Below are 18,796 nucleotides of genomic sequence, written 5' to 3' on the forward strand. Positions count from 1 at the left end.
ATGCCGGTGGGCGGAGGGCCCTGTGGAAATTGGGCTTGGGTCATCTTTCTGCATAGCTAGCTGCCTAGCTACATTCGTGAAAAAATGGCAGCAGACGAAAGGTGACAAGTTGAAATTGATGCAGCTGAACGCTTTGTTGTGAGTCTACCTACAGAAAATCTACACGTGTTTGACCAATCTGTGAAAAGCTTTAAGATGTACGCTCATAGCAACGGCTACTGCAGCTTATATGTCTCACGAAAATGTTAGCGGGACATACAGTAAAAGTCGCCCGCTACTGATTGGTTGAGGCAAGGCAAAACAAAATAACCCCCTCCCAACAAGAAACCGCACGAAAGACATAGAAGGCTAGGCTAATGAGGTCAAGAGAGAGAGAGAGGATTAAGGTTTATAGTGTGTGACCATATAAGTTAAAACATGATCATAAAGGCATATGGCCACAAAAGTGAGAGCAATGAGGAAGAAAAAGAACCAAAAGGTCACCATCTAGCCCTGAGGTGAAAGATGATAGCCTGACTGAGTTTTCCACAGCGGTGAGAGGCAGACGAGCTGCTGAAGGAGACGACAGGAGGCTGTCAAAGCTCCCAACAGACACCCTTCATTCTCAAACACCCGGTTGCTTCAGTCCTGATCAGTTTGGACAGGAACTCTGAGAATCCACATCCTGCGTGCCTGTCAGAGCCAGCAGCCTGAGAGACATAAACACTGTGACCATGAGACCTGGAGGTATGTGTCCTTGGATGACAGTTAGGCTACATGATGGATGAGACGGACGAAAAACTACCAGAGGAATCTGGGGACCTGGAGCTCTTTTGGTATACAGTGATTAGATTTTTAATCCCGTTATTTAGTTTGTAAATTGCTATTTTTCTTACTGAGGAAAACGGCAGAGAGTAGTTTAACAAAATGTGTGCTCATTCAATTAAAAAAAAAAAAAAAAGTCACACTCAGTGTTTGTGAATGACTAAGAGGGGTGAGCTTACCTGTTTGAGCGTGCATCGCGTTAGGAAGTAAAAACACAACGCACGGGAGAAGTTTCAAAACGGTTTCAAGTCTCATCGTCCCGCCGCGTCCATGCAGCGCGCGACTTCGCAAACCCAAAACAGCGCGAGCACCGAGCGCGAGCAACTGGCACCGTTTTTTTTTTTACCGAAAGTCCTTTCTGTCTGCCCGGAGCGTAGGCCTATAACCGTCGTTTCCGTTATCCGAACCAAAACGAGTGAAGCCGGAGGAACTAAAGGAGGTACTTGAGGCTTGTCACTGTCACTTGTGGTCGGAGTGAATGGAGAGGCTGTCGGCTGATCCGAGACGCCGGACTGCAGCGGCTGGCTGCCCACAGACTGCTGCAGGCTGCAGCTTCACAGTGTGTTAGGAGGGGCATCAGCGGTAGTACACCTTCTCGGGACCCAGGGCTCCACACCTCTGATCACATCATCACCACAGTATCATCACCGGGAAAGATTCAGCTTTTGCTGGAATGTAACTACATGTACTCAACAAGTACTGTACTTCAGTACAATTTAGCCATACTTCCTTTACTTGAGTATTTTATGCTACTTTAATAATAATAATAATTGAATGATGGGAGGAAATTACAATTTTTTCACTTTGATGTTTAGAACACACATTACACACATGCTCAGGACCTATACTGTACCTATACTGAACATGTACAAATGGGAGAGCTATCAGAGTGAGGGGGCTGCGACTGATGTACAGGCGCCCCAAGGGGGGGGTCGGTGCCTTGCTCAAGAGCACCTTGGCAGTGCCCAGGGAGGTGAACTGGCACCTGTACAGCTACCAGTCCACACTCAGTACTTTGGTCTGTACGGGGACTTAAACCGGAAACCCTCCGGTTCCCAACTCAGCTCCCTACAGACTGAGCTACCGCTATAAAATGTTTTCTCCATTTCTAAGAGGGGGGGGGGCGACTGATCATGTAATCATGGAAGTTCACTACTGGCCAGCCAGTTACACTTTATAAGTCAACACTCCAAACCACTAAAACAGATGGCCCACATGCTACATTTTTCAGGGAAAGGGCTTCAGCCAAAGAGTGGGATTTTGGATAAGACAGATATCACAGTCAGGTCCTTTCCATACTGCTCGTTTCCATTCTCACGCTTTAACATCAGCTGTGCTACTCAGATATAAAGTTTCACTGGCAGGAGCGGAGGAGCTGAGGCTGATTATTCTGTCAATGACAAGAAACTGATCTCTTTAGAAGAGGAAATAAGAAACGGAGGAAGTGATAGCTCAATTTGTGTGATGAACTGTAAATTCTGAGGTATTTCTTGCAGTGGCAGGGGTGTTGAATGAAGATGAACACAAATGTGTGTTAGTTTGGACAGTTCTATCCTAATATGGTAAGAGAAACCATAGATGAGGTACTGCAAGTCTCCCATGCAAACTTCAAATTGTTAAAAGTATACAGTTAATTAACAACAGGAATCCAAATTTCATTTCAAATGTGTTGCATGTTACAACAATTTAGGGCTAAAACTAACAATTATTTTCATCATTGATTAAGCTGCTGATTATTTTTCTCGAATAATTTATTACTTGTGTTGCCTATAAAACATAAGAAAATAATGAATAATGCCCATTCAAGTTTTCCAGAGCCCAAGAGATGATGTCTTCAAATCTCCAGTTTTGTCCCAAACCCAAAGATATTCACTTTACAAATATATAAAACAGGGGAAAAGCAGGAAATACTCACATTTTTGAAGCTGCTACCAGCAAATGTTTGGCATTTTTACTTGTGGAGTAAATAATCATTTATTAAGATAGTTGACAATTAGATTTCTGACAATTGACTACCCGACTAATTGTTCCAGCTCTTCGACAATTGCCCTAACTGAGAGCGGTTTGAGCTGATTTTGCTTGTTCAAACAGGATAATCCACTCCGATGTAGAAATTGAGACTGTGCTGTCTGTGTCATTTTTTTTTTTAGCTCAGACTAAGGATTTTTTTGAAGTATCAGCAGACAGCAGCAGGACCATTTTTGAAATAAACTGGATGGTTTAAGTAAACTGTGAAGTTTCAATAAAGTCAGTAAGACAATATTCTGTGATTAACGATGAATAAACCTTTGGACCGTTCTGTCTGCAGGTCTAGAGAAGAGCCAAAGGGAATCTGCCAGCTGTGCAGGTTGTAGACTGTCTTCTCCCGGTGCAACATGGAGGTGCCTGACTGTCTTGGTGAGAGGCTGGTCTGTTCGAGTCCCAGGCTGAGGAGGAATATAACCCCTCCCTCATAAATCTCCTGGACCATCAACCTGCCCAGAGCCTGGAATAGCCATCAAGTAAAAAAAAAAAACACTCCCTTCTGCTCATGCCTCCGCTTACACAGCCAGCAGTTAAATCTTAATCAGCCTCTCGGATGGAAAACATCTACATCAAGAGACCATATAAACAGTGCATGACATGTATGAGATTTAGCCTTCAAGTTCCAAAAAATAGTGGCAAATAAATGGGGATAATTGCCTCGTTTGATACTTTAATCTACATACATGAGCTCATTCTGTACAATTTGCTCTTATTATCATCAGTTATTCAGACGTGGGAGAAATGGCGGCACTGCAGTGTCCCCTGGGAAATGTGATATCAGCTAAATGATGCAGGAAATGCAAACGGAATATAATTACCTTGACCTCCGCTACTGAAAGGAAAACTGATTGTACAACTTAAAAGACTTGAAGTGCACACAAGGAGCAGAAAAGCACAGAAGAAGAATTTAAGCACAGATAGATCAGCTATAAACCCTGGTCCATAACCATGTTCTAAAAGTCTAAACGTGAACACTCTTTCCCAGTTTTACCTTTTTGCCTTCCTCACTCTTGTTTCTCGCTCCATCATCTGCATGAAAATAAATAAAAAAACATCAGTTGAAATGAATAATTCAGCACAGGTACTTACAGCCCACCTGAGACTAGTCGTATTCAGTAAAGGGTGAAAGTGCTTTTTTTTAGCTCTTTGGGGCGATGGGCTTTCCTACTTCCTTTGGGGCCCCTGTGGAGAAGATTTGGAACAACGTGTAATCGTTCCTCAGCTTGCGTCTTGGCTAACGCGTGCACAATGTTTTGGCAACAACAGGGATGGAAGAAGTGCCGGTAAAAGTTCATGTAAAACATTCAGGTGGTACGATGGAGAAAGTTGAACCCATATCACTCTCAGTTTGGCTTAGTTTTACATTTTCAGCTTTCAGATCAGCTGATGAAGGAAATAAATCATGAAAGACAGAGACAGACATAGGAGAGGAGGAGGAGGAAAAGAAGAAGGGAAGCAGAAAGACTCGAAGCAAAGAAGGAAAGAAAGGATGAAAAATGAAATAAAGCAAAGATGGAAAGACGTGAAAAAGCGTGATTTACACTTCTGCATAAAATCTACGCCGTGGCTACGTTCTTAAGGCTGATTTATGCTTCTGCGTCGGATCGACGGCGTACCCCCGCAGACCCCTCTGCGTCGCCGCAAACCCCCCCTCCGAGCCCTCCGCCGTAGCTCGACGTGCACCTCCAAAAATGTGTAACTTTGCGTCGAGGCGACGCAGACCGCAAGGACTGTGATTGGTCAGCTCGTCCTGTGTGTTGATAGTCGGTGTTTCAAGCAGCCTGCTGAGGGGAGTAGCAACATGCTAGTTCACTGACATCAGCTTAGCAAATAAACTCTGACATATTTTGGTTACAATGACGGGGTTATCCGTTTGTAAAGTGTCTATATGTCAGTAACGTTATGTCTCCCTCGCTCCACCACACACTCCCCACATGTGTAAAAAATGTACTGATTCTGATTCTGAAATTAGCTCTTTGCCAGCGAGCAGTACTTTGTGGGCACTTGTTCTAAAGTTTGCTTGCTAACATAACGTAAACTGGCTGGCAGACACCTCGCAAATAACCTCAGACTTATTTTCTGGTTACAGTAACTAGGCCAGTGGATTTTACTCGATACTTTTTGCTAAATCTAAGCAAGAAAAGGCCAGACAAATAAGATTAATATTTTAGCACGGCAGTCTATGGGGTTTGCCATTCTGAGTACCGTTTCGGTGGTGAGCGACATAGACACAGGCGACACCGCCACACACACCCCCTCTGGCGTTATGGCGGTGAAATGCAAAGCAACCCCGACGCAGAACTCCGAAAGGGTCACGATGCCGTAGCGGTGACGGCGTAGCTACGGCGTGGAGTTGACGCAAAAGCATAAAACAGCCTTGAGGTACGTGGAGACACGGATCCTACGCCGTAGCCTGACGTGCACCTCTCGAAAAATGTAACAACACGTCGCTGCGACGCACGTCTTGGTAGCGTTGCATCCCCCCCCCCCCCGACTCATTTCCTGGTTCTCCTTCTCCATAAACAACATGAAGGCAAGGAGAGGGTTAACTTTTCCTGCTCCAGATTTCCCACCCTGGTCAGAAAACACAGGGGAGACACTTTGTTTCTCTCAGTATGACTCCAGAGTCGCTACTCGCTCCGAAGCTAATCGCCGTCACTCTCTCACTTCTCCCTCGCTCCACCACACACTCCCCACACACACACACACACACACACACGCCGGCTCGACGCACACACCAACGCACAAGTATTAACTTCAGGCCACTTACATAGGCTACGGCGAAAGCTCTGCAGCTCTTGTTATGGAAGTTTCCTTTGCAGCAGGGGGGGAAAAGTTTTAGAGTTTAGTAAATTGAAACAAATAAGACAGACTGAGACTAAAACCAAGTTGGGTTTTTGTATTTTATTAAAAAAGATATATTTGCAAATATAGGAGCAACATGATTTCACAAAAGGCCGCAGCCCAGTGTGGAGTCAGTTTCTCTCTGAGTGAACAGAACACCAGGCTTATATGCACCTTCAGAGTGACAACACACACGCACTTGGATTATTATGACGCTACAATTTTTACATGCAATCTGATACACATGAAGACAATCAGAGAAATGCAAGAGACATCTTGGAGCCATTTCGCCTCCTCCTCCCTGTACGACTTTCACCCCCCCAGTTACATCTTAACTGGCATGGGAAAACATGAGAGTTTTAGGGTGACCTTGTCCCTTTATCTGTTCAGACAAACAGCTCACATAATGTTCCAGACTGGACACCTCAGCAATTTAAGCAGAAACTGAGATAAACTGTCTTTCAATAATGTGAGAGAATTAAAGTAGAAATAAAACATAAAAATACAAGGAATTATGCTTAAATGTAATTTTTGCCATTACACTCTCAGCAGAACCATGAATCAAGCCAAAGACAAAGTAACTCGTAGCTTGAGCTGTAGTAGTGAGTGAGGTAGTGGAAGGTAAGTATAAAGTTTATCCAAATGGAAATACCCAAGTAAAGTAACAGTATAGGATACCTCAGAGTAGTGCAGTGTTTTAGGATTGATAAATGTACTTCCCACCTGTGGAGAGCAAATAAGATGTGAGAATTGCTGAGTGTGGGTTTGTAATTGGTCCATGCTGCTCTGTGTTTAGTTACTGTAGAGGACAAATGTGACCTCAGAGCAGCTGTGTCATGACAAAAGCTATTTCCCTCCAGAATATGAAGAGATCTACACAAACAGTTGTATCGTTAGCATTCTATGACTTTAAAAACTCAGCTAGTCCGCTTCATCAGGACTAGTTTGATCAGTTCTGATAGACAGTGCTGGCAATATAAGTAACCAATCACACAACTGTTATAGCATTTTGATGATTCAAATTTCAATTTTTGATTAAAAAACTAATATGTGACATCACCTCTTCCAAACCTATCCTAGTCCACTCTTTCACTCAAACGAGTGAAAGAGAACACAAAACACAGTAATCTCTCATGTGAAACCAAATTGGACGTCATTTTAACTTCAAATTAAAACCAAAACTAGATGTATGATGACCTGCGCTATTGTCTTTTCATAATGTTTACATTCACGCTTTAATGGTTTTGGGACTATTATTATTACTATTATTATTATACTATTAATCTCTGGAAATCCCTTATGGAAGCTCAAGTGGATGTGGAAGTTAAGGGAAAAGGTGCACGGTAAAAGAAAAAAAAGGAACTTCATCATGAAATGACGCATGTGTGAGATTAATCCACATTTATTTTTTTAAGATTATTTTTTGGGGCTTTTCCCTTTATTTTTGAAAGTAGATAGACCAGAAAGGGGGAGAGAGATGGGGGACGACACGCAGCAAAGGGCAGCAGGTCGGACTCGAACCCTGCGCCACTGCAGGACCCAGCCTACATGGGGCGAACGCTCTTACTGGGTGAGCTAGAGGTCGCCCCATTAATCCACATTTATGACATTTTAGGATTTATCACATTGATTCATTGATTTACAGTATACCTTCTGCTCTGTCTAAGCCAAAAATGAAAGTAAAGAAGAAAAGGGATGGAAGAGCGTCTGATCTGAAGGCACAAAGCGAAAAATCGGCTCATGCCTCAGTGACAGACGGCGCTCAAACAACAGTAAAAACAGATGGAGGTCCTGACCCACAGTCAGACATTGGGGAAGGAGGAAGATCTGTGGTTTCCTCAGCTTAGTCTTGGATAATCAGTTTCAGCTGGTTTCTATTTCCTTCAGCAGCTACATAGCCATGATTAGCAAGCTTCTGTGCGTTACAGCATGATTTGTGGTGAAAGTTTTGCTCCGAGTGTTCAAACAACAATGCAATTAGGCTCCATCATGTTGTCAGAGTGACATGTAGACATCTCTGAGGCCCCTGAAAGGCAGAGGCAACAGCAGCGCTGACAACCTCCTGTAGTTGTTTCAGCTGAGTCACTGACTGCACAGTGGCTGTAAATGTCACTGCGTACAATGGTAGGAGTTTTTCAGACACAGAGCTGGGGGGAGGGGGGGTTGGGGGCGGGGGTGGCAGAGGTCCAGAGGAGCCTCTGAAGGTGGCAGCACCTGGTTTACCAGGGGCAGCAAGGTCAGCTCCTTCACAGGCATGCTGTTTGGTCTCAGCTCGAGTTTCCTGTTGCCTTTGTCAGCTGTCGGAGTCTGTGCAAACAATGCGACTGACTGGTACAACTCTGCTGCACAGATCAGTGTTAACATAAGGGCATCTCCTCTGCTCACTGTCTGGCTCTTGTAAATCCCAGCTATGACCTCTGATGTAACTGGTTTTCTTCTGTAATGATCTCTCATAACATATTTGGCCTAATACAGCGACTCAGAGAGAGCAAGTTTTACAATGATACTTAGGCTAACTGTAATATGTTACAATAACTTTTCCCACCCCGCAATCAACACCTTCAAGATTTTGACTCCATAAGACATTATTTTAGTGTTTTTGAATTCCAAATGTATCCCCAAATGGAGTAAAATAATGCTGGTGCTGCTGTATCTGCATACTTACTGTACTTTATGTCTGCTCATGTATTTTTCTGTAACCTTTTTTTTTTTAAGATTATTTTTTGGGCTTTTCCGCCTTTATTTGACAGGACAGCTAGGTGAGAAAGGGGAGAGAGAGGGGGAAGACATGCAGGAAATCGTCACAGGTCGGATTCGAGTCCCGGACCTCGGCATCGAGGCATAAACCTCTAAGTACATGTGCGCCTGCTCCACCCACTGAGCCAACCCGGCCACCATAACCTTTATTTTTAAAGCAGGATTTACTGATTTTCTTTTCCACTTGTGGGCAGATAAACAACTGGCAACAACACTAAGGAGAGCACTGAGGGAATCAAATAAAGTTGTGGGCTGGAAAACCGAAATAATTACCTGAGATATGCTATTTAAAAAAAAAAAGCTCAATAGATTTGAAAGGAACTGCTGAATTTTGTTCATTTGACCCATTGTTAACATAAAAATATTGACGAGTGCAGTTTTAAACCTCATGACACTTTTAGGGTAAAGGGCCTTCTTTTTATAATGTGCACACGGGTGAGAATCAACCATGAAAAAAAAAGAAAAGATTCTCAGCGTATTGATAAAGATCACAATGATGTCTACAGACAGGATCACCAGTTATAAAACTCAACGATGAGTAATAAACAGCATTCAGATATACTGTATATAGATATAGATATACTGTATATGAGGCCAGATATTCAAATCAATACAAACTGAGCTCCTTTCCAGACTCTTTCCCCTGTCTTTTCTTGGAGGTTTAGTCAGTAAAAATGTCCGATTATAGACATCAAACAGTGTTCTGTTCCGTGAATCTGGAAGAAGCATCGTCTCTGCATGCTAGGTCCTGGCCTGCTGCTCAAGAGTGCATACTGTAAGCATTCGTGATGTTGGTAAAGTGCACTGAGTTAGGGACAGTCCTCTCAAATTCATTTAAAGTCATGTGTCTTCCCAGTCTACATGACTCACCATGGACTGAATCCTCCTTTCTCCGTCTTTCTCAGTCTTGCCTCAGTCGGAACATAACAAATACAGTATGGAAAAAGCTAATTAATTACTAACGGGAGTGACGTCTGCTTCTGTTAAAAAGAATTATAGTAGTCCCTCATACCATCAATGTATGAGCTGACTGCCACCACCTGAACGATATGCTGCCATCTGGTGGAATTACCCTGACATTACAAATTCACACAGTTGTTTCTGTTACACTGTGATAGGAAATAACTACCTACTCAAGTACTGTACTTGAGTACAGTTTTGAGGTTATTTGTAATCAGTATTTCCATTTTATGTTACTTGGAGAGTGTGTACTTTTTACTCCACTACATTTATTTGACAGCTATAATTACTAGATAACTCAGATGACTATTTTACACAAAGAAACATTATGAGATAATGAAAATTAAAACAGTGGTAAGTTATGTCTAGTTGGGGCCACTTGTTATGTAAATCACAGCTATGACCAGGGGTGTAGCACAAAATTCTGGGCCCTGTAGAAAGGCATTTTCTATGGGCCCCTCCCCACATCCACAGCTATTCATTATAGCATCTTTTTGCGCCCTCCTCACATTTCCAATTCCAGATGGCCAGTCCGTCACTGCCTGCGTTCCTTTTAGATCTTTTCTTAATGCCTTTTATGCCTTACGTAAAGCACTTTGAATTGCCTTGTTGTTAAGAGGTGCCATACATGTACAAATAAACTTGCCTCGCCTCTGTGTGATTTCAATCGTAAATATGTGACTGTGTAAACAGGACTTCTATTGTGACTCTACAAAATCTGAAAACATGAACCACTTTCGTTCTACAGTAAGAAGAACATTATCAAAGTTGAGTCTCCAAACTGCTGATTTGTAAATGTGAAACTTAATGTAAAGATGTTTTTCTTCAAAACAGAAATAAAGATTTAACACACACCCAATCTACTGCATATGTAAATGAATATTCTGCCTGCAACAGTAAATCTTTAAGTGAGATTGGTAGAGTACAAGCATTTCAAGATGCCATGATTTCTACTATTCAGAAGGCACTTTGTTTGCACCGTTGCTAAGTTCCTGTTTTTGTTGAATGTCCTACTGAGCTTAGCCCACTTCACTTAATTCTTTTTGTTAAGAAGACTGAAGGCACTCGTTACCAAGCAGCACGTTTTATGTGTTGTGTCTGTAATCAACCCTTGTGCCGTTGTCTGCTACTTTCTCTGCGGCTACCACTATGTTCCTGACATACAAACAAACAACCTCGAACTGTGTGGATTTAAACTTAGACTGGCCAGGGGTTTCAAGGTAAGCAGACACCTTATTCGTCCAATCAACAAATCAAAATGGCTCCAAACAGTTTGTTGCATCCAGTGTCCTCAGTCAGCTTTGAAGAAAAAATCCAATTCTCTGCGAGTCAGCGTCTCTCTTTTGCAAGAAGCAAATGGTTCACGCTCCCCGCCGAGAGTGAGAGCCACAGCGACGTGTGGAGCATCAAGCCGCCGGATTTCTCTCTTAAACTGTACACATCTCTGTCAGTGCCTCAGAAGAAAGAAAGAAAGACGCATTCAAATCTACCTCAACCAGGTGAAACACAGAGGAGAACTGGAATATTTCTACCAAATGTTTTACATGAGAGTTACCAGAGGGAAGAGTCTCCAAAGTTCATCACATCATACAGGCCTCCTGATGCTCTGGAATCTGAGCTGATGTTTGTCAAGACTGGGAAGTACCTTTCTGGGCCTTACAAGAACCCCAAACCACATAACTTCAGACCGGTAAGTGTCTGAAAAACACAAAATATGCTTTCAACCCTTCTTCTGCATGTTTGTCATGCGTATGTACACAACATGCTGATGAACACACAGGCCGAACAGGAGAAAGCAGGGTTCAACACTAGCACCGTTTACCAGCCGAATGCTGGTAAAATATGCAAGTGGCTGGTAGATTTGCTTTACCCACCAGCCAAAAATAACAATGGTCATCTATTGGGTGGCTGCTAAATTTGAACATTCACCAGCTATTTGGCTGGTGGACGAAAAAATTCATTTTGAATCCCTGCAAGAAAGGCAGGCAGGGTACATGTGCAGAGTGGCGCATAGATCTCCATAGTTTGTAATGTTAAGATTTCACCTCAAGATGGCGATAAACACAAAAGTAAAAGAAAATGAACTTCTTGATTTGCATCATTGATTTCAGCTCAATGAAGACCTTCCAGACATAGTTACTACATATGAGAGAGATCCTGGTAACCTGAATTTGAAATTAAAACACTTGGACATCGGTAAGTGAATTTATCGTCATCTTTTTGTCCTTTTCGGAGTTCATTTTGGCTGAAACTTTGACTCCTGTTAGTATTCTGAATATTTCCATTTGTGTCACTACCATTTATTGAAACAAATGCATTTTGTATTCAAGTATGTACTGAAACAAAAAATAAAGGCCTGTACTGAAGTAAGACAGAACATATCTCATTCAGTCAAAGGCCTTTTTTTTTATTGACATTTTCATATGCCATTGTCGGCACAAACGACCGAATGAGTAAATATATTTTCTTTTCCAGTCCGGACCACTAGATCCGAGTCCGACTTAAGTTCAAAGGACACCAAGACATCGATGGACACGTATAAACCTGCAGAGCCAAAGTGGGATGCGAGGCTCATACTCCCTCAGCTGCTCTGGCCTCCAAAATCAGCTTCCTATACTGTCAGTAGTGTTTTGGCGTCATAGCTACATAAAGAACCACTGCTATATTCAATTTTGTCAGTCACATAGGGCGCTAAATACATTTCCTCAAGTACTCCATTTTGTGCAACTCACTGTTGTAGTTTTTACTCCCTGCATTTTTCCTCTGCAAGTTTGTATACTAAGAAAACTAAAATCTGCATTTTGGCCAAATTATGTGAATTATAGGAAAAGTGGGAAAACATCTTGTTTGATTTACATCGCTTGACTGAAGCCTCCGGTTGTATTTTACATTACTTAGTCTTACTCTATATATGATTTACAATAGTTTGGACAGTTTGGAGTTACACCTGTTTTAATACTGACATTGACTTCTGCTTTACAGAGACACCGACGAAGAAGAGGAGCGTACAGCGCATTCTTGGAACGTGTGGAGGAGAAACTCTCAAGATCGTGGAAAAATAGACCATAACGTCCTCTTTTAAAAAAAAAAAAAGTTTTACATGCACATATTTGGGTTTCTTTAAACGGTGCATAAGCATAACATTTTAACGAACAGTCTATACAATAGGGATGTAAAAGTAATTAAACTTAACAAGTTTTGATAGTTAAAAAAATAAGCTTTAGGGAACAAATACATTTGTTTTTTAAAAGCCTATGTCAATAATAATACATGTTTTGGCCTTTTAGTGCAATTCAGATCTACGTCAAATAAAAGCACACATTACTTACAGACATTTTCCAAAGAGTATTGTGGTCATTTCAAAAATTTTAATGAGTTGTTACTATCTTCCAAGGATTGGATTAGTTTAACTTTACACTTTAAATGAAATACATATGACCATTATATCTACTGTAGAAGTTACAGTACGGTAATGTAACAAAGATGAGAGCAGAAAATCAACCGAAAAGGACCAAATAGCACTGACATATTCAGAGATTCTTGTAGCTTTAAATGGGCTGTACTTGTCATTCAGAACATTAATATAGCAGCAAACTAATATTTGCAATGTAAAGATATAGTGGAGTAATGGCGTCCTGAGCAGAGATTTAAGTCACACTCCCTGTGTGTGTGTGTGTGTGTGTGTGTGTGTGTGTGTGTGTGTAATCCGAGCTTTTCTGTTCTTTGTTTTGATAGCCGGTCCGGTTGCACGTGCACGTTAGTGCATGTGGCTGTAAAAAAAAACATAGGTATTTCACATATTGGGGAACGGTCAGCTAAGAGCCGTGTGGAGGCAATTCCAGCCCCCTGGTCCACTTACAGCTGCTCATTCGGCACCCCAAGAATTATAAACACGCAAAGCCTGCACATGTCCAAAGCATATCTGAAATAGCTGCGCATGCATATGTGTTTAACGAGTCATCTGTGACTGTGTGCATAACTCGCAGACTAAATTTAAAATGAAAAGAATATCAGTGACTGCATAAAACCACATGACTCACAGACTGCCATGTGTTTTTTTCATATTCTAATCCCCCATTATCCTTTGCAATCCTGAACAATGTCATAAAATCTTCCATTGCATGAAAGTTAAAAGATTATTGCTGCATGGCTAATAAAGATTTTACTTACACGTGTCTTTGTTCTTTACAGGACCGTGCAAAAGTCTGAAGGCAGTTGTTAAAAATCTATACAGGAAAAAGATGAAAAAATAGCCAAAAGTCAAAAGAAGTGTACTTGGAAACCTCGGAAATCCTTGGAAAAAAATTTAGTTTGTCCAATAAATCCTTTATAAAGGAAACTATACAAATTTAGAACAGGACTAACTAAAAACACAAAACATATAAACAAAAACTTTAATAAACATAAATCAAAATACTGAAACGTTTTAGCTCATTTGCTTACTTTACATGAAATCATTTCTTTACTTTTTAAAAGATGTTCAGTGATTTTGAGCATGGCCAACATGAACTGGACCATATGCAAACTAAACAGCTTACGCATCAGTAATAATATTCCAACTATAATTTATTTAATAATATAACTCTGAAAGGGACAATTCTTTTACTGTAATGCTTTATTTACATTTTGCTGTTTTGGCTGAATGTAAGAATGTAAGTAAATGGTAACAGTGTATTTTCACAGTGTTATTTTTTGCTACTTCTAACCATAGACTGTATATCAACCAACACTGTTGTTGTTGGTACTGGGATCTGAGTAATTCTTGCACCACTGGCCAATGTTTTGTGTTATATTCCCTGTCTCTGTGTGAAAATAAACGACATCAAACAACCGATTGTGAACTACAAAACTCAAGAAAAAGAGACAGGTTATGTAAACTAGTTGCTAAAGGGCCAGCTTGTGTTTGTTTTCCTCCATGCATGATGGGCTGTAGTGAGCGTGGTGGTTCTAAACCGTCTCTGGCGTGGTGCCTTTCCTGCCTCTCTGGCCAATCATTTTGAACAAAAACACGCGGATGAATGGGGCGGCACTGTCTCTCTTTCTCTCTCTCTCTCTCTCTCTCTCTCTCTCTCACACACACACACACACACACACACTCTCGTTCACTCTCTCCACCATGCTCCAAACACACAAACGGACAGAAAAGCGAAAACACGCCGACTCTCCGAGCTGACTATACGGTACGTTTAAATGTTACTTTTACGGCTCCTAGCTAACGTTTAACGTTACAGTTAGCTAAGTTAACGTTAGTAAGCTAGCTTATCCACTAGCGTTCGTTGCGGGGTGTTTATAACGTAGCTATGCTATCTGAATGTCCGTGTATGGTTTAATATGGGATAACGTTACGTTAAATACTGTGAATGATAATGGAGCCTCAAGATTGTAAAGTTGGACTAGCTAGCTGCCATTTAGCTCTTGGACGCGATTTTATGTCAAAACTGCAGAGTATCTGCAACTTGGTGGTATGAAACATTTATTATCAACGTCAACAAAACGTAAAAAGTGCATTTCTGGACATTTTAAAACCAACTTTTAAATTAAATGTACCTTCGTTTCCTCTCCAGTCGTTTTTTTTTATATATATAAATATTGCAGACTTCAACACATCGGCTTACTTATAATCTGGTTGCGGATCAATAACGATAGCTACATTATCGATGTCAAAAGTAAGAAATGGTGTGACGGACAGACGGAGCAACAGGTGATCCTGGTTCCCGGGCAAGACCCGTGATTGACAGCCGTGTTAGCCAATAAGCTTGCAGAGAACGGAGTAAATAGACCAATCGCATGCTCCCGCAGTATTCGTGTGGCGTTGGTCCAGACTGACAGCAGTGCCATCAGCGGTAGACCCACACTGGGACATAGAGGACAGACAGGGAGGGTGTCTCCGCTTTTGAGGAAGGATTTTCGATCGTTGTTGCCGACATACGAGGCGGAAATACACAGTGAGTTGAATTCAAGCTGTTTTAAAACACTGGAGAGGACCGCGTTTCTCTTAGAGGATTACGTTTAATGTTTTCTCCACTGACATAAAAATGCATTTGCTCACCTGCCGTGTTGTCAGTCGTCTGTACATTTAGTGCAATCGTATGTCTAGATAAAACACCGAGTCATTGGACACTAAACTCTATTTTTACTACAATTATGGATGTTCTATCAAAATTACAGCAAAACTAGCAAACAGGCCCCTGTAGGAATGTTGATACCATATGAGATGAATTCATTGAACTTAGAACAATATGGTGGCTAGAAATACATTGTTTTGGACTTCAGGTGGCTGTAAACTCCTTTTTTGTGTCACTTTGAAATGAAAGAAATTTTCTATCATGGTACATTGAATAATGCTTTGGTTCTATAATAGGTAATCTATCAATATAATGACGTTGTGATATCAGATTAGATGTAGTATATTGCTCGCAGGCCTTTTCCTGGTCATAAAGGATGTTTTATAGTAAGTGACGCACCACTGTGGACTTTGACTAAGTGCCCTGAAAAATGAATATGCACATATGTTTTGGTCATCATCCACATTAATACCCATTTCTCTCAACTGTTGCATGTGAAAATTGTCCGATAGCGGCAGAAAAACAACCCTAACATTTTCTATATCGGCATATTCAGTCAGAATTCTTTTGCATGCTGATGTAATGCTCACTTAGCACGAGCATGCAGATCATGTGATAGAGACACCTATCACACTGCACATAGTGATTGGATCCATTGTTATTGTAAAAGATATTGATATGAAAGTGCAGCTTTAACGCAAGATAAAGTACCTTTTTTGAAGGAGAACATAATTGTTTTCTGACAGGCAAGAACGTGCACCCTTGCAAACTTTAGATAGCTATTGTTGTGTAAAATAGAGTCATAAAGTAATTTGTTGACTTTATGACTCCTCTCTACTTGTGCTACAGTTCACCCAATCGTAATGTCCATAAAGCGACAGACTCAAGAGAATGTACGTAGGACGTAGGTGAATCAAATGTGCCATTATCCTGTAATTTCCACTTGTGGCCACAGTAGCTGTTCAGTCAAAGCTGCATGCGTCCTCTTGCTTTAAGTGCTACTGCTTCTGTAAGCCTGTGTTTACCCAGAATAACATTTGCAGTATTTGTTTTCAGGTTATTGCTGCGATTGTTTTGGAATATAATCAGCTCTAAGGATTATTGCTGGACAATTGGATACAATCTCCCAAATCATCAGTCCTTCCTCATGAAGTAAGATGGGGAATGGATTGTCAGAACAACCTAGCTTCCTCTCCAACGTCCCGTTCTTCCAGTCGTTTCACATCGCCATCCTCGGCCTGGACTCCGCAGGGAAGACCACCGTTCTGTACAGACTGCAGTTCAATGAGTTTGTGAACACGGTGCCCACCAAAGGTTTTAACGCGGAGAAGGTGAAAGTGTCTCTGGGCAGCCACAGGACTGTGACGTTCCACTTCTGGGACGTCGGTGGCCAGGAAAAGCTACGCCCCCTGTGGAAGTCGTACACACGATGCACGGACGGCATCATATTTGTGGTGGACTCCGTGGATGCAGAGCGCATGGAGGAGGCCAAGACTGAGCTCCACAAAATCGCCAAGACCACTGAAAACCAGGGGGTACCCCTGCTGGTGGTAGCCAACAAACAGGACTTGAGACACTCTTTGGGACTTGCTGAAATTGAGAAAGTTCTGTCACTGAAAGAACTTGGCCCTGCAACTCCCTGGCACCTGCAGCCAACCTGCGCTATCATAGGCGATGGACTCCGGGAGGGTCTGGACAGACTCCATGACATGATCCTTAAAAGGAGAAAGGTGCTGCGGCAGCAGAAGAAAAAGAGATAAACCATGTCATGAGAAAGACTTGTCTGCTGTTATATGTGAAGGAAACAAAGAGTATTCTCCTCCTGGGTGGATAAAGGCATCCACTGCAGGTCCACATTCAAAATGCTGAGTTTTATCAGTCCAAAATTTAGGTTTTAGGATTCCCTGTCTTGGTCTTGTGATGATGCTGTTGAGCAGGAAGTGAGACTTAAAGAAATACAGTATGAAGATGAGAAAGTTTCAGACATGTTTGGATATGATTATAAAGAGTTTATATGGATTTAAAAGCACTGAGGGTTTGGGGTCTGGAAGGGTGGTGGTGAGAACTTAAGGATGCTGTATGTTTCATGAATGGCTGTTCCAAACAATATTACCAAAAATAATTTAAGAAAAGGCTTTGACTAGTTGAAGGGTTATTTGGTAAATGATTGAACATTGTTACACCAGAGGGGCAACAAAATATACATCAGTTTTATTTTACTGTTTTATATGTTGTATATAAAGTGTTCATTTTTTACACTGGACTTTCTTTGTGAAAGAAAAGTATTATCATGCTTTACAGCATTATTATTATGGCTTGCTGTCTTATATCTCATTTTTTAAAAAGCACTTTAGAGTATCACTTCTTCGTATGAAGTTTACAGTTTTTTTAAATAGAGCATATTGTGTTGGATTTTACAGAAATGTTTGGGCAAAATACAACAGATGCTACTGTAGTTGGTCCACATTGTCATTAGACAGGTTATGCATTAAGTTTTGCTTAATAAAACATATTTAGAGCAAGGTTGACGGTGAAATGGAGGGTGTTATTATGTCCACATTGTCGTTCTATTTGAAAAGCAAAGAAGTTCAGAATTGTAACCTGCGATTCCTTTAGCTTGTTTGAATCCGTAGGGAGCGACAAAAAACAGGCAGTGTGTGAAAACATCTGTTAAGTGTGCCCTTTAACCGTGCACCAAACCACCAGTTTCCCCAGAACTAGTTCTGTCATGTGAATGTGATACAAGGGGTTTCCTAAAAACAAAAACAAAATGCCTGCTCAGTCAACCTATGCTCTAATTATCACTTTGGAAATGTCCTCTGTTTCATTTCAAGCAGCTTGCACAACAAATTGTGTCGACACAGGAATACACCCACAACCTGAATGACGGCGAGGAGTGCTGTCTTGTCTGAAATGAAAGCTCTGACTTTGTCAGGGCTTTCATTTCTCACTAAATATATGTGCTGAGTTGCCATGTTTGCTTAATGAGCTGACTTTATACAGACACAGGCAACGTTGCTATTAATCGGATGTTTCAATATCACATAAAAAGCTAAGCTGGTGTACGTCAGTGAAGCAGAATACGAACATCCAAAATAAACAACGTAATATAACTTTGTTCGGCCTGGGTTGGTTATAAATGTGCTCTATAAATACATTGACTTGACTTGACTAATGCAGCACAGGCAGGCCGTCATCAGGACTTGAAAATGTTGTCAGGGCAGTCTAGAGAAAAGACCCAGTACAACAGGCTGGGGCAGGAGACTGTGAAGCCAGGGGCAATACCAAGTATTTTTGGACTGAGCTGGGCAGATATGTAGGCCAGTGCATTAGTAATGACA

General features: G+C 41.4%; 3 protein-coding genes across 6 annotated transcripts in view; 2 read left to right on the plus strand and 1 right to left on the minus strand.

The window, feature by feature from the left end:
- vwdel (von Willebrand factor D and EGF domains-like) overlaps positions 1–15,053 on the minus strand; it is a 51,976-nt gene extending 36,923 nt beyond the window's left edge. Inside the window, exons 1-3 of one of the 3 annotated variants that reach the window (XM_039805698.1) lie at positions 14,938–15,053; positions 13,561–13,616; positions 3,821–3,858 (exon numbers count right to left, since the gene is read on the minus strand). Coding sequence is in view for 2 of the 3 variants with exons in the window: in XM_039805695.1 (XP_039661629.1) it covers positions 3,091–3,181 (91 nt within the window). In the remaining variant the exon portion in view is untranslated. Of the gene's footprint in view, positions 1–983; positions 1,429–3,090; positions 3,205–3,820; positions 3,859–13,560; positions 13,617–14,937 lie in introns of those variants that run through there. The other 2 variants (XM_039805695.1, XM_039805697.1) reach the window with 2 other exon arrangements.
- si:dkey-30e9.6 (uncharacterized protein LOC564083 homolog) lies at positions 10,649–12,092 on the plus strand. Its single transcript, XM_039806157.1, has 3 exons — positions 10,649–11,080; positions 11,502–11,586; positions 11,866–12,092. The coding sequence occupies exons 1-3, from the start codon at positions 10,649–10,651 to the stop codon at positions 12,030–12,032; spliced, it is 684 nt and encodes a 227-aa protein (XP_039662091.1). The 3' UTR covers positions 12,033–12,092.
- arl4aa (ADP-ribosylation factor-like 4aa) lies at positions 14,436–18,268 on the plus strand. Of its 2 annotated transcripts, XM_039805700.1 has the most exons (3): positions 14,453–14,570; positions 15,190–15,335; positions 16,512–18,268. In XM_039805700.1, the coding sequence occupies exon 3, from the start codon at positions 16,613–16,615 to the stop codon at positions 17,213–17,215; it is 603 nt and encodes a 200-aa protein (XP_039661634.1). In that variant the 5' UTR covers positions 14,453–14,570; positions 15,190–15,335; positions 16,512–16,612; the 3' UTR covers positions 17,216–18,268. The 2 variants fall into 2 exon arrangements, with proteins under 2 accessions (XP_039661635.1, XP_039661634.1); XM_039805701.1 differs by lacking the exon at positions 15,190–15,335 and having other exon boundaries at positions 14,436–14,570.
- Positions 18,269–18,796: the final 528 nt, after the last annotated feature.

The sequence above is a fragment of the Perca fluviatilis genome, chromosome 7 (genome assembly GCF_010015445.1).
Source record: "Perca fluviatilis chromosome 7, GENO_Pfluv_1.0, whole genome shotgun sequence".
NCBI lineage: Eukaryota > Metazoa > Chordata > Actinopteri > Perciformes > Percidae > Perca > Perca fluviatilis.

Excerpts from the sequence above, each read along its gene's own strand:
- si:dkey-30e9.6 (XM_039806157.1), top strand. The coding sequence starts at position 10,649 with ATGGCTCCAAACAGTTTGTTGCATCCAGTGTCCTCAGTCAGCTTTGAA. Across the intron at positions 11,081-11,501 it reads AACCACATAACTTCAGACCG|CTCAATGAAGACCTTCCAGA; the intron begins GTAAGTGTCTGA and ends CATTGATTTCAG. Across the intron at positions 11,587-11,865 it reads ATTAAAACACTTGGACATCG|TCCGGACCACTAGATCCGAG; the intron begins GTAAGTGAATTT and ends TTTCTTTTCCAG.
- arl4aa (XM_039805701.1), top strand. The coding sequence starts at position 16,613 with ATGGGGAATGGATTGTCAGAACAACCTAGCTTCCTCTCCAACGTCCCG.